Source organism: Geospiza fortis, unplaced genomic scaffold, assembly GCF_000277835.1.
Source record: "Geospiza fortis unplaced genomic scaffold, GeoFor_1.0 scaffold112, whole genome shotgun sequence".
Classification (NCBI taxonomy): domain Eukaryota; kingdom Metazoa; phylum Chordata; class Aves; order Passeriformes; family Thraupidae; genus Geospiza; species Geospiza fortis.
The window spans coordinates 22,341,146-22,355,814 of record NW_005054298.1 but is presented as its reverse complement, the minus strand read 5'-3'; the positions used below and the strand labels follow the sequence as shown (position 1 = coordinate 22,355,814).

General features: G+C 39.2%; 1 protein-coding gene and 1 long non-coding RNA gene across 2 annotated transcripts in view; both read left to right on the top strand.

The window, feature by feature from the left end:
* Nucleotides 1–13,002, top strand: part of PDE1A (phosphodiesterase 1A) — a 157,035-nt gene extending 144,033 nt beyond the window's left edge. The window contains exons 16-18 of the mRNA XM_031056685.1: nucleotides 3,729–4,004; nucleotides 9,108–9,227; nucleotides 9,550–13,002. Coding sequence (XP_030912545.1) covers nucleotides 3,729–4,004; nucleotides 9,108–9,184 — 353 coding nt within the window. The 3' untranslated portion in view covers nucleotides 9,185–9,227; nucleotides 9,550–13,002. The remainder of the gene's footprint in view (nucleotides 1–3,728; nucleotides 4,005–9,107; nucleotides 9,228–9,549) is intronic.
* A 255-nt stretch (nucleotides 13,003–13,257) lies between these two features.
* LOC115947825 lies at nucleotides 13,258–14,340 on the top strand. Its single transcript, XR_004081681.1, has 2 exons — nucleotides 13,258–13,377; nucleotides 14,240–14,340. It is a non-coding gene; the product is annotated as an uncharacterized LOC115947825 (long non-coding RNA).
* The last annotated feature ends 329 nt before the right edge of the window (nucleotides 14,341–14,669 follow it).

The following is a 14,669-nucleotide window of genomic DNA, read 5'->3' as shown; positions in this document are numbered from 1 at the left end:
TTAATAAAAAAAGAGTATAATCTGATTAAAAGAAGAGAGGAAAGAAGTTGCCTTCACTAGTTAACGCATTTTGTGCAAATACAAAATTACTGGGTACCAGAATTTTTCAGCTATTCTGAAATTTGGCTATTGCCTTACGAGTCCTGCCAGTTTTCCAAACAAAATATTGTATTACAGTTATTTTGCCAACAGCCTGAACACAATGGAGGAAGGACACCCTTTCTATCATGTTTGTGTCAAATGCCATTATTGCTTCCCATAAAGGACTGCTCTACATTTCTGTGCTCTTTCCTGCCTTAGAGCACAGTCCTTTATAGGAAGGGTTAATAGAATCCATTTATTTTATAGAGGAATTCACACAAATTTTGCTGAATAACACTTGGATTCTTGTAAAGAAAACAAACCCAACAGCTGAAAAATACATAAACAGGCCTGACTTCTGGCACTTTTGCCAAGTTAAAGCAGAGAGAGCAAAACCAGTAGCAACATCAACAACACATACCCTGAGCTGACTGCGCTGCACAATGTCCTCCTGCCTGCCTTTATCTGAATGGCTGTGACAGTCCCTGAGCTCTTAGGTGCCTAACAGACTCACCCCAAAACACAAAAACCTTTCTGAGGGCCAAGATGGGTAGTTGTTTAATATTTTATATCTTATTAATCCATTTATTTATATTGAATATCGAGACTGTTCAAATGCCAGATTACCTGGTTCATTTAGCACACTTCATTTCCATCTCTGGCTGGCCATGGTAATGTGCCCATAGGAAAGGGGAGCTTGCTTTTCCCAGAAGCCCAGTGCAGGGTGAGGGTCCTGGCATTTTGTGGCTGGCTGGAGGCAGAGACTGCCACAGTGTTTATTACAATTCCTCCTGCACAGCACTGGGGGTCAGACATCATGCCAGCTCCATTTCTCTTACACTAGCAGGATTAATTTAGCATTGCCCTGCTTGAATTCTACTTATTTGGTCACTGGCCCAGTCTCAGCCTCATTTAGACTGCTAGATAATTCTGTTTCATCAGAGTGATATAGGACAAAAATTATAGAGAATTCCAAATATTGTATGCAATATAAAGGTCTCGTGTAATATAGATAATTACAATAATAGCTGTACTCAATTATTAGCTTTTATAGAAAGCAGAAATCTACATTTTCCCAGCACATATAGCATATTCCACAAGTGGCTGACATACCACAAGAACCCAGCGTTTTTCATCGTTCTAGCAGTGGATTAAAGCTGAGGGGAGCAAAGCAAGTCAGAACATAGAGTCAGACATCCAGCAGGTGACAGACTTAATACTAAGAGAAGAGGGAGGGCTCTTAATGACATTTGTGACATCACCATAGAGAATTTTGTACTTGAGGCTTCTCGGTCTCAGTCACTCCCACCAGCCACTCCTGGTGGTGGTCCTGTAGTCTTACACCAGTTTAACTGCAGAACGCTTCACTTTTATCTGGTGTATAACCAAGTGTATCTTGGTGCAGAGATACTTCATTTCAAAGCTCCATCCATCAGTTAGTCCCAAATTAGAATTTGGCTCTGGGTTAGGTATCCTTAAATTGACAAATTTGAGATCATGTCAAGGACTGTCATAGAAATTGGAGACCATAATGACTTAAATGAGGAACAAACCATCAGAGCTGTTATAATTAAACTTTTAACCTTCATTTGCCAGTTTAAGTTTGCTAGGGAGTGAAGAAGAACAATTTTAAGTTTGGATATTCAGCTTTATGAACAAAAAATAACAGTGGATTTTGCATGTATGAATATTCTGAACTTTCTTATTTGAGAATAAAATGGTCAGCCATCCAGTTACACCAAGACACACCTGAATTCTGGCTAGAATAGTCCTAAAACAACATTCAGTGAGAAAAATACTCTCTTCTTACTAGGTTTTTGGTTAAAAAATCTCACCAGCATGAGCTACATTAATATTACAGTTTTATGTGTGTTCGTATTTCAGCTTTGCTTTTTTTAACTTACTGATGCATCTGAACAGCATGTGAAATATTTTATCTTTTCATTTTCTTGGGTTTTTTAAATGAAGCTAAGGAAAAATGCTGTAGTTGTGCCATTTGTAGGCGAATATGGCACATAAATCACTTTCTTAGCAAAAACGCTTTATGTAGGTAGGTTATATCATGAGTGACAGGTGCTTTAAATAATGTCTCTAGATTGAACATAACTTGCATCAAGTTCTGTATACATATTTTTCAATGGCTTTAACCCAACCACTTCTTTGTAAGAGCTACATTGAACTCTGTAAAAAAAGACTACTTGTCCAAGTTTCAGAAGATTTGGAATCTAAACCAAGCAGGACACTAAAGTTTTGGAAAAAATGGTTTAAAAATGTAGAAATGGATCAAATTTTAAAGTTCTTGATTTCTTAAAGAAGTGTACTAGAAAGCATAAATGACAAAAAAGGAAATTAATCACTCCATGCTTCTGCACATTGGGTTTGAAGATGTTCCCTTCCATCCCATTTCACGGACCAGATTGTACTTCAGGGGGAACTTTTATCTGGATTTAGAAAAGTGAGGTGGTGCAAAATGCTGACAGCAATAAAAATGTGCTTACAGTCTGGGTTATCTTTCAGTTGTCATGTGCAATCCCCTGTGGCCTGCATTTGGACTGGTCACTCAAAATCAGAGTTTCTGGGAGTCGCCAGTTGAACTCCGTCAGTATCTCAATGCTTGGTTTCCTTCCTTAGTAATTTCTAACATCCAAATTAGAAATTTTGTGCAATATCATGCAGCTGTTTTATGCCCATGTTGTTCAAACTGCAATGCTAACTTTTTAAATTGACAGTATTTGGTATCTTCTATACTAGTGTACAGATTCTAAAATCTAAATTTATGAAATGCAGATTACGATAGCAAGAAAATAGGCCCTCCATGAAGATGGTGCATTTATTTTTTGTTGGACACTTCACCTGCCATCACAAGTTTTCCATTCTCTGTTTCTTTTTCATCTAGTTATTCCTGGTGCCACCTCTTTGTGCTGTTCTGTTCTTTCTCCTTTTACTCTGGGCCATTTCATTTGTACTGTTCTCTGGGTCTCTGCAATAAAGTAAGGAGTAGAGCCTTCCACAAACATTATTTTTTCCTGTTGCTGCTGTCCCCTGAAGCACAGTTTCCCCCATATCTGTTTCTTCCCATTCTAGATGTGCCTTTAGCCAAAATGGCAGTGGTACTGGACAGCACATATATAACACCCTATAGCTTGTTCCAGCTTGTTCCCAACTGGATGGTTTGGACTTTTCCAGGTTGATAGGCCAATTTCCTTCAGGGCTTCCCCTTAGTTCTGATGCCTGCCCCATCCCCAGGAGGGCATTCCCCTCCATGCACTCTCTCTCTTGCAGAACTGATGAGCTCTGCTCTTCCTAGTCCTGTGTCAGTAACACCACTGCAGAGGAACATGCCTGCAGAAGGGGTCCTCCTGCTCCCATCCTTCAGGTTACTGTTGTCTGATGATGCTCCTTGCTCTGTATTATGGCCAAAAAGGAGACACATATTAGACATCAAACCAGAAAGAGGACCGCTACATTCAGCTGCAGTTGTACAATCAGGAGCAGAATCTGACCCATAGTAAGCACTGGCATGACCTCATGCAGAAACTGATGTTCACAGTGTTCCTGTGTGCAGCTCTATATGTCACTACTCTGAAATCAAAAAATTGTGGCATATCCTTCTTATCTAATTCACCTATTTTGTTCCCTCTTTGTAGAAGAACTTGTGAACAATGTTGGTGAACAGGAAAAAGACCAAAGCAGAAATTCCACAGATGCACAGTTACAGGAAGAGGCAACAAGGACACAAAATGAGAGTAGTCAGGGGAGTGATGGTACAACCTGTCCTCCCAGATCCATCGTCCTACAAGTAGTCTCTTTGGACACTCCTCTGAGTGATGAATCCAGCTCAGAAAAATGCACTAACTCTGATCCGAACCAGAAAGATCTCAGCGATGCCCAGCAAGAGACCCAGAATACAGACCCACTGAATGGTAATGCTTCATCACAGAGCACAAGCCAGTCTCATGGAGCTGTCCAGGGTGAAGCTGCAGCAGTGTCTGGTATCTCCCTGACAAACATCAACAGCAATGTAAAATATTGAAATAAGGTGTTGGACAAACCACCAGCACAGGGCAGTTTCTTCAGGCTGTGTAAAAGTGGAAGTATCCTAAAACATCAAATAGAAGCATAAAAAAAAATCTGCTTCTTGATATCAACTATTTTGGATCTACTAGATAATTCTTTTGAGAATATACTTTAGTTGAACTAGAAGAATGGTTTTAGAATAATTTAAAGAATAAGGTGAACTTATCCAGAACAGATCTATCTACCATTTTCTTTTTGAATAAGTAATTACACTATTAATATCTGCTCCTCTTAGTTTGGGTACATAATATGGTTGTTATTTTGTAAACCACATCCTTTGTACCAAGCATAGTGTGAATCTAAGAGTTAAGCTTAAGTAGATGGAATTTGCCAACTGTAGTAGTCATGGGACTGTGTCATTCGCTTAATCAGGAAGATCAGTCTCTTGACTGTAGCTGCTAGACATGTGGAGCAGCCAGAGAATCACTAAAATGTCAGAATATGTTTATAGAGCGTAAGTATTTTATCCCAAGGTGGCCATGTCTAGTATCTGGAGATTGCAACACAGTATCAAGGGCAACACGCTCAAGCCATGAGGAACAGATGTTATCAAAGGAAGAGGAAGACACTGTACATCTTCATTTTATTTTGTGAGTTTGCTTATAGTTAGAATAAGCTTTGAGGTGTTAGGGTAATAAGAAGAATCAAGGATATAATGACACTTCTTTTCCTCGCTTTTACTTAAAATGTGAAACTCATTAATGCTTTAATGACAGTAAGCCTTGCAATATTGTGCCAGAAGTATGGCATTGTCTGAGCAGCAGCATTGAAGTGCTTATAATGCTTAGCTTAGGCATGAGTATATGACTTGGCATATTTCTCAAAAAACCTTTTTATGGAGAACTCCCACCTACTCTAGATTTCCACATTCCATGGCTCCATGCTTTTATTGTTGACAGGTTTTTTTCCATCAGAAATACCAGATGGTTAATTTAGGGCCCTAAATCAAAATATTTACACTAAAATTGCTTTCACAGCATTTGATGTTGTCTAATAACTGACTTTTATCTTTTGACATGTATTTTTTACAACAGGTTTGTATTAAAGCTCAACTTAAAATTTAAGTGCCTTAGAGAAGTTCTCCATCTCCTGGATGAGGAATGCTGTAGGAAAAGCTGCATCTTTTATCTTTCAGACTTGGCAGAAGGCAGATGTGGTGTAGCTGTACTTGTGGGTCTTCAGATGGCTCACCAACAAAAATGATGTTTGAGAGATCAGATACAGCTCAGCATGCAGTTAGTTCATGTTGTTGTGTGAACTTTATGTTCCACCTTTCAATCTTTACATTCCACCTTTCAATCTTTACATCCCACCTTTCCAATGAGAACAGAGATTTCTTATCTTATAAAATGCTAATCTTGTTTGTTTTCTAAGGCAGGAAATTTTTTAGAGAATGCATTTTACTTTGAAACTTCAAACTGGGAAATTTATTAAATTAGTAAGAAGCCATTAAGTTTTTAATACTGTTTTTGCACATCTCTTGACGTCCAGTGGATCCAGACAGGACTCTTTTAACCAAGGTCAGACATTTTCAATGGAATGCTGCTTCAAGCAAGCAGAAGGTAGCAAACACATGACCTTTCTCTGTTTCACAAATTAGACTTATTTGAGTATTCTAAGAGACACCATACATCTGTCAGGACACTCTCCATGTTTCTTCCAAGAAGAAGACTTGTCTACTTTTGTAGTTTCTGTACTGAGGATGTGGGGGTAGAAGGCTAAGGGGGGGATGTCCAGAGTGCTTGCTGACTCCTGGGGTGAAGTGAACACCTGTGGGTGCTAGGGCTGGGAGGGTGAGATAGAAAGGAAAAAGAAAAGCAACATGGTTATTCAGGTTGAAATTTCATATGTTAGCTGTCATTGTTCTGTCTTTTGTAAAAAGCAGAAAATCCAGTTAAGTTTTCTGTGATTCAGTTGCAGCAGTTGGGGAACACTGAAAGATGATGTGTGGGCATTCTTGGGAGCTGCCAATGAATGTTTGGATGTGGGGGTTCCTCATTTAAAAAAAATTTAAAAGGGGCTGTTTTCTGCTTTTTGTGTCACATCTCATTCTAGGTGTAGTTCTTGTAGACCATCACATTTTAATGACAGGAGTAGCTCTGCCCTGGGTCCAGGTTGGTGCAAAGGGAAGACTGAAGGGTCCCTGTTACAACCACTGCAGTTGAGACTGAATGTTGTTTTTCAACACAAATACCTTTTTTCCTTTCCATCATCTCACTTTAATTTAATTGAATGGTACAAGATTAAATGAAACTATTATAAGGTGATTTTTTTAAGTGATGATTTTCCTTTTCTCCTGAGTGATTTATTAATTAGAACATTAATTTTAAAAACTGCTTATGTTTAATTAAACGACTCCACATTTCAATGATTTATAAATGCTAATTGGCAAACTTAACTCCTCACTCGTCATGATAGCCACATTAATCCTTAATATCAAAATGCAAGGGAGATAATAAATCTGTGATAAAGTGGATTGCCAGTAGCTCCACTCTCTGTGACAGGAGAGGACTGCCCAGTCCCACCGAGTGTGCAGCACATTCCACATCACCAGCAGTCAGCCAGTGAGAGCCTCTGGAGAACCGCCAGGTCGAACAGCAGTGGGCAGATCCACACCATCCACATGCCAGTTTGATTTATGGTGCTGCAGGTGGCATCAGGGGGTCACCTGTGCCAGGCAAACGCTTGGTGACCGCTCAGTGCTGCGGTGGCCCCGGGGGGCTGAGCGAGTGTGGAACCTCTGTGTCCCAGCAGAGCAGGAGCAGATTGCTGTGCTGCCTGCTTCCTTGGTGCTCCTTGGGCACACCAGGAGCCTGGGACTAAGGGAAGGCAGCCCTGTTCAGGCATGGGATAAGGATGGAGGGAAGGTTAGATTAAAAAAGCAAATAATGTGTTTATAAAAAGGATAGGGTTTATAAAATAACAGCCATTAGCAACCACATTTTTAAAGCACGTAAAAAAACTTGATGCACAAACAGAAAGCTATATACGCCTTAGAAGTTACTGTTTTGTTTTTTGAAATTTATACCCCAATATAAGAAAGATATTAAGCTATTAGGGACCTTCCAGAGGAGGCCACAGATGGGAAGGGTCTGGAGTAGAAGCCATATGAGGAGCAGCTGAGGTTGCTTGGTCTGTTCAGCCTGGAGAAGAAGAGACTGGGGGGAGATCTCATTGTAGCTACAACTTCTTCATGAGGGGAAGAGAAGGGGCAGGCACTGATCTCTTCTGTGGTGGCAGTGACAGGACCTGAGGGAGTGGCCTGAAGTTATGCTGGGGAGGTTTAGGTTGGGTATTAGAAAAGGGTTCTTCACCCAGAGGGTGGCTGGGTGCCATAACAGGCTCCCCAGGGCAGTGGCCACAGCACCAAGGCTGACAGAGTTCAGAAGCATTTGGATAAGGCTCTCAGGCACAAGGTGTGATTCTTGGAAGGGGTGTTGAGCGAGACCAGGAGCTGGACATGATGATCCTTGGGATCATCCAAAGGACTCAGCATATTCTGTGATTTTGTGAATTGTTTTGTTTTAAGGCTTCCACAAACTCCATTGTCAAGTTTAAAATCTAAATATTTAGATAAATAGCTTTTGCTTTCATACTTCTTCCCACCCTTTTTTTATTCTTATTTTTTTGTTGTTGTTGTTTTTATGGATAATAATGCTAATAAAGTTTTGCTATATCCCTCCAAAAAGAGCCACAGGCTGAAAGATCTGTAGACATGCTTGTTCTATTAATGTTATTCCAGTTTTGAGACTTTAAAAGCCTTTGAAGTATTGGTTGTCTGTATTCCGCCTACATTAAATTGATTGAAAATAAGGAGTGGTGTAGGATGCTGTTTGTGGGAATGTGGCCCATCTGCTTGTGCCTGCATTACAGAGTGGGCAGCACACACGCTGCTGCCATTCAAAGTAGTGAAACAAAGGTGAAATCAGTAGCAATTCTTACTCGTTTACAGTGAAGCCATGGCAGATTTGTAGGTATTAATTTTCTTCTTTCTTCATGCTTGTTCACTTGAGTTTTCTTTCCTCTCTTCCTATTCTCTTTTCTAAACAGTCAGCCTCTTCAATTCGCCACCATCTTTCAATTTTTCTTTCAGATCATGCATCATCTGCTTTCAGCGTCTTCTACCTTAGTTTTCTGGCTTTCAAAAATATTCCTCTCACTATTTTCATAACTTCTAAGCTTCTCCCAGATCATCTTTTCCACTTTTGAGACTTCTATGCTTTTTCTTTCTGACATTTTCAAGTCAGTGTTCTTACTGGTGGGATCTCTCGATCCAGTGGATAAAACTGAGAAGTTATTATATGTAGTTAGTAAATAACACTGTGAGTTTGCTATATTGTACCCTGCCTCCCATCTCAGTGTAGAAATTCCTCAGCTGTACTCATTCAAAGCTGCTGAAGGAATAGTTTCAGTAACAGTTTGATTCTATGATTGTCTACTTGAGATTCGTGTTGTATCACTTAGTTTGAAAGCTGCTTGTGTTACTCTGTGTCATTTCTCCTATCTGATTGAATTTAGCTCTTAGAACCTGACACTGGCATCTTTCATTATCTGGGAGGAACTCAGACTCTGATTTGAAAGCCTACAGTAAAGAGGATTTAAACAGTGCTTTGCAGAGGGGGAATTTTGACTTTCAATAAGCTGGAACAAAAAAATGAACCAAACCCACTTTATTCACACTCATGTAAAAGTCTTCATAGTTTTGTTTCATGCTGTGATCTATTGCTTTCATTCTATCTTTTGCCTTGTGGATTAACCATAATGATTATTTAATTCAAGCTGATGATTATTCTGGTGAGAAAGCAATTAAAGGAAGCAGTGACTGAAACCTCATTTTATCCTTAAAATATCTTGAGGAACTAGATTCTGTCTGTCTATGGCTGTGCAGATTCTCTTGACTTGGTTAACTTCCCCATTCAGGTTGCCAATCACATTTGTTTACCTTCCAGGTGAGCCTAAACACTGTAAGAAGTCAGAAGATATTGTAAAAGCCACGGAGCAGACAGAAGCACTGGTACAGAACTAGATCTGCTATTTCTTATAAGCTTCTGACATTTCAGGCAGGACAGGTAATTTGGTAATTTCTTTCTTTCAGTGGGGAGTGTTTTATACCATAAAGGCTTGCTTAATGCTGTTCTTAACCTCTTTATTCCACCCCAGTTGTGCTTATATTACAAAATGTTAAAATGAGGACACAGAATATCCCACTTTCAATCTCACCTTAAAAAATTCAGTATAAAGAAGGGAAAACCAGTACTTTTCAATCTGAATCCTTAGTGTCAGACTAAATGATCATGTGATAAATCATCCTCAATTCAAGTATGTGGAATATTGAAAGTAGTAGTATCAGAAATCTCTTGTTTATGAATTTTCATTTGACCTCTGTTGCAGGAGAAAAGAACTCTAGCTGTTCCTACCTCATGATCTCAGAGGCTGTTATCTGTCAACTTGTTCTTGGATCATCCTATTTCTGTGGAGAGTGATTGAACAAAATGTTCAAAAATGTAAAATGTAAAACCCTGAGCTGGTAACTCAAGGCACTTAAAAATTCGCAAGATTTCAGTTGTTTTTGTGTTGCTATTTCCTCTTCTATTCTGCTTTCTTAAACTAGCCAAAATAATCTTTTCAGCCAAAGTTGGACCTTGCTTTGTTGCATCACTGGTACCAGACATTTCCATCATGAGACGTGTGAAAACATGATGTTTGTCATCTGCCTGGGATTGCTGTTACGTGTCACTGCTGCTGGTGTCCACTGAAAATGGAAAATCAAAATGAAATGTATTTCTAGATACTTGTTCATGCAATCATGCTGCATGCACCATAAAAGTCCTACTTGTTAGCTTCCTTAAAATATCTGGAAATAAATGTTTGTAAACTGTACAGGGAAGTTGCAAAGTTGCGCTGACCAGCCTGCACGAATGAAGATTCTTCCCCCCTGCAGTGGCTGCCATATGGACAGAACTGGTATTGAACAAATTTGAAAGTTTTTGAAATATCTCTTAAAAATTAATTGAATAGCATCTGGCATTAAAGATTAAAACATTCTGAATCCTGTAATATTTTGAACAACAACACACTGGTGTCAGCCCTTCCATGAAGCTGGTACTCATTGTTTTATTGGGTGGAAGAGATGGCAACAGAAATACATGAAACTAGCTTCACTTCAGGAAAGTGTTGTGTTGGCTCTCAGACAGAATTGGAAGGTGACACAGAGGCCTTGTGTCATGGTTTATCTCAAATGCAAAGGTGACAACATGCATCCAGCAACATCTTTCCTAGAGTTTGTTTCTTTTGGAGGGGCAGCAAGAACAGCAGCACACAGGCAGTTACCTCTGCAAGAAGCCTCAGAATGAGCCCTCCAGCCCAAACTGTGCCCACAAAGGAACTCTTTTCATCTCTTCTTCCCTCGAGCTGCACATGACCCCTCCTGATTTCTCTGGGTGTCGTACACAGCTGCAGCCAACCTCATTTCCCTCTGCTGGAACCTGCCAGGAAATTCTAGGCTCCCGTTCAGGTTGTAGGCACTCAGGTGGCTCCTGATGCTCCCTGTTCTCCTTTTTGGACCCTGTGGTTATTACCTCACGGAACAAAAAGTCTTTCTAATCAGCCATGGTCCGCTCTGAAGGGGACTTGTGGGGGCAGCGGCACTCTCCTCTGTGCCAAGGGCGACTGAGACCTGTGTGCTGTTCATGTGCTGCTTCAGGGATCCAACCAGAGCTCAGCAGGCATCAGGCTCCACCTCCACAAGGGCACGCTTTGTCCAACTGAAGAAGGAATCATGAAACAATCCCCTTTGCTGACCCTTACATGTCTATACCTGTTGACTGTCTCTTTTCTGACAGCAGAGCAGTCAAAGTTGGGCTGGGAACAGTGTAAGCTCTGAGCCCTGGGACAGGGGCAAGCCAAAAGGTGGAATTCCTGTCGTTGAATATGTAAGCCATATATGTGCTATGCATAAGTAGTATGCATAGTTTTAACTTAAGAAATGTTTGTGCATATAGGATGTAAAAAATACATTTAAATTGTTTTGTGTATCTGGTCCAAAGCTTGTATTTAGCATGGACAAATTTCTGTACAGTGCCGTTAACGAATGAAATGTTAACAGATGAAATTGTATCATAGATGTTATAACGCAATCAATATTTTTTGCTAAGAGTTAAGAATTTATATATATTCTCTGCTGGTGTTTGAGCAAATTATTAGTAGCCTGGACCGCTCTGTGCACCTTTGCATCCCTTTTGGGAATGTTGGACTCTTTTTTTTTTCCTTTGTAATAAAATGTAAACCATCTTATGGCTTCTTATTGTCCTTACGACAAGAGAAGAAATTTAATGGTCATATCAGACTTTTTTTAATTGTAAGTTGCCATATGCTGTGGCAGTGGAAAATCTTTTTGATTAAGATCTGAAAAGTCAGAAACTTATTTTAGATAAGTAGATAATCTATAGTTCCCACCAAATTTGAAAAGAACAAAAGACAACTACTATCTTTGAAAACTGGGCCAGTTAGATATTTGCTACGGACTGTTTTTCAACATGATAATTTATGATTCACTGAGCCTGAAAGTCAGAAGCAATCAGAATTTAATCTTTATATTGTATTTTCACTTTCAGGCTTTTACCATAGTTGAACTTAAATTTTTTTTGCGTCTCTATCCCATTGACATTTATTACTCCACAAAAATTTTACCCTGGAAATACAAGTAGAAAATATAACAGGTTCTGCAGAGAACTTGAAGCACCCTGTGGGGCTCTCAGTGTCCTGCTGGCATAGTGAGCACCAAGATCTCCCTCTGCAGAAGCTAGAAGAAGCTCCTGGTCTCACAGGAGGTGCTCACTGCCTGCAGATCTCATTCATTAGGATAGAGGAGTGATTTTTCTATAAATAATCCTATTTGCTCATTTGTGTTCAGATTTTATCACTGTGGTAGATGTTACTGAAATACAAGAAGAGTCTTAGATTTTTGTTAATGCCAGCTGACTCTCTTCCTTCCTTCCTTCCTTTATTCTCAGCAAGATTTTGCCTGGACATGACCCAAAGCTTGGTGTGTTGTTTGGATGAGGAGAAATTTTCTTTGATGGAAAAGACCAATAGAGCCAACACATGCTGGTTAAGGCTTTGGGCTGGGTGAAATTTGGGTTCATTTGGGAGAAAGGCTTCTTGAGAGAGCCTCTCCAGAACAGTAGTTTTATCTCTGAAACCTGTAAGGCTGCGCTACCAAAACACTGCATGGGGCCCTAAGAAATGGTGTTTGTATCTGCATCTCTCCCACAGCATTCTGGGCATGTACCCTGCATCGAGCACACTGACCAGCTGTAGCTATAAATGAGCCCTCAAGAGTTTTATTTTGTACTTTTATCTTGAGATATATGACAGATATATTATGTAATATTGTTATGGGTTATGATCTAGCCAGTTTTTTTTTAAATTTAATTTTCAAGAAGGCAATCTACAACTGTGTGTTTTTATTCTGCTGTATTTGTCCATATATCCTATGATGATATTCCCAAATAAATCTGATTTGAGGGCAAGGATTGTGAAGCTTCTGAGTGTTAGTTACAAATTTGATTTCCTGGAGCATTTTTGCTCCTTTGTGTGTGACTGACTTTGAGAAGTGACAGTGTATATATATGGTTGTTTCCAACCCTTTCACCCATTTGGGAGGTCACAATTTTCCCATTACTGTCCCAGTTTGCCACACAAACTCACTCACATCCTCATGGCATGTTTGAAAACATTTTTTTAAGCGAGTTTTGCCTTCTTAGCCTTCATGGCTAAAATAGCCCTCACATGAAGAAAAACATAACCAATAAAATATTTTTTGCACAAAAAAAGTCATACTGTGGTTGAAATTGAAGGGGGCACTGGGACTGTACTTGTTAGAAACAATTCTTCAGGGAGGGTATGACTTTGAGAGATACCTCCATGGCATGGTGTAAATTTTATAATCCAAGTTCAGTGTAAGTGGAATTAAGCAGGGCCCCTATCTACCTAGATTGAAAATGAATGGAAAGAATCCCATAGGCTCAAACATGTATCATATCCTGACATGATGAAAATAAATCAAGACAACTGCTTTATACCACATTCTTTGCAGTTCATCTTTTCCAGGTGCCATCTGAGCTGCATGCACAAAGGATCTTGTAGAGACGCCAGAAGTCAAACAAGCCACTACTGTGATGAAAATGCTTTCAAATTAACAAATCAAGATCACTAGTGGTAAGTGTCTAAAATGTGTATTTTGAACAGACTATACAGTTATTGTATGAGAAAGAGGAAAATGTAAGTATGACTGACATTCTCCAGCAGCAGATTAGAGATTTCTGTGTACAGTAGTTTAGCAGAAAAACGTTTGTCTGAAAGGGGAGTACATCCCTTTAAAAGCATTTTTTAAAAAATCTCATCCTTGAAAAACAGTATGGAAAGATGAGTGGAATTGAATTTAATTCTATGAGTAAAAGAAATTGTCCTCTGTCAAACACTGTGCAAACATTTAGGCTACTTTCCTGGAATAATTTTACTTTCCTGGTCATTTAAGTATTTAATGGGTCTCTAGAGACTCCTTTTCCATGTCCCAGGGCAAACATTCAGAAGTTTTATCAAACTGTGAATATCTAAGTTTTCCCCTGGGAACAAAGAAAAAAGTCATAACCATAGAGTTATAAATGGAAAAAAATCTCTTATAAAAAATGGGAAAAAGTCTCTTATAAAACTTTTGGGATGAACTTTGCTGCAAAATACGTTCTTTGTGCCTAGTCCAGTCCTTTCCTTGTGGCCTTTGAGCGGAGAATTGTTGGGGAACTTTACATTAGCTGAACTTGGACAGATAATATCTTAACAAAATCAGCTATTCTGAGATTACATAGTGTATGAACTTTAAAGTTGTTGAGTTTTATGCATTTGCAACATCCTGTATAGGTCATTATTACAAACCAGAAGTAATGGAGTTGTAGCCAAATAGGGGGGTAAAAATCAAAATGGTAGGTGCGCTCTTGGCTTTAAGATGGAACAGTTAAGCAGAACAGAAATTTCTTTACTTTTATTTGGACTGTAGTTTTAAAGCTTTCTCATCACCACATAGGACCTAATGCTGGTGCACCTACAAGCAACACTCCTGAACCTGCAAGAAACACTGTGGGACTTGTATCATAACACCATGAATAAACATCAAGTTAAATGAAAGTATTGACTAATTATTTGTATAAAGCCTGATATAATTATCTCAGTCAAAGTTCAATGAGCCAAAGGGTCAAATTTACCTATGATGCATTTCCATGAAATCCAAGAGAGATGGTATCATTATACCAGAAATTAATTTGTTAATTGGTTGTCTCTTGCTTTCTCTGTATTCAGCTGGCTTACAGATTTTGTTTTCTGTGGTGCAGGGTACTCAGGGTCTAATGTCTCTGTACAAAGCACGTGTTTAAGTTTAGGCCATCTTGAATTCTTTGATTGAAATTGTGCTTCTTTATCTTTGAGACTGCTCAACTTTGAGAGAGAACTGTGTTTTT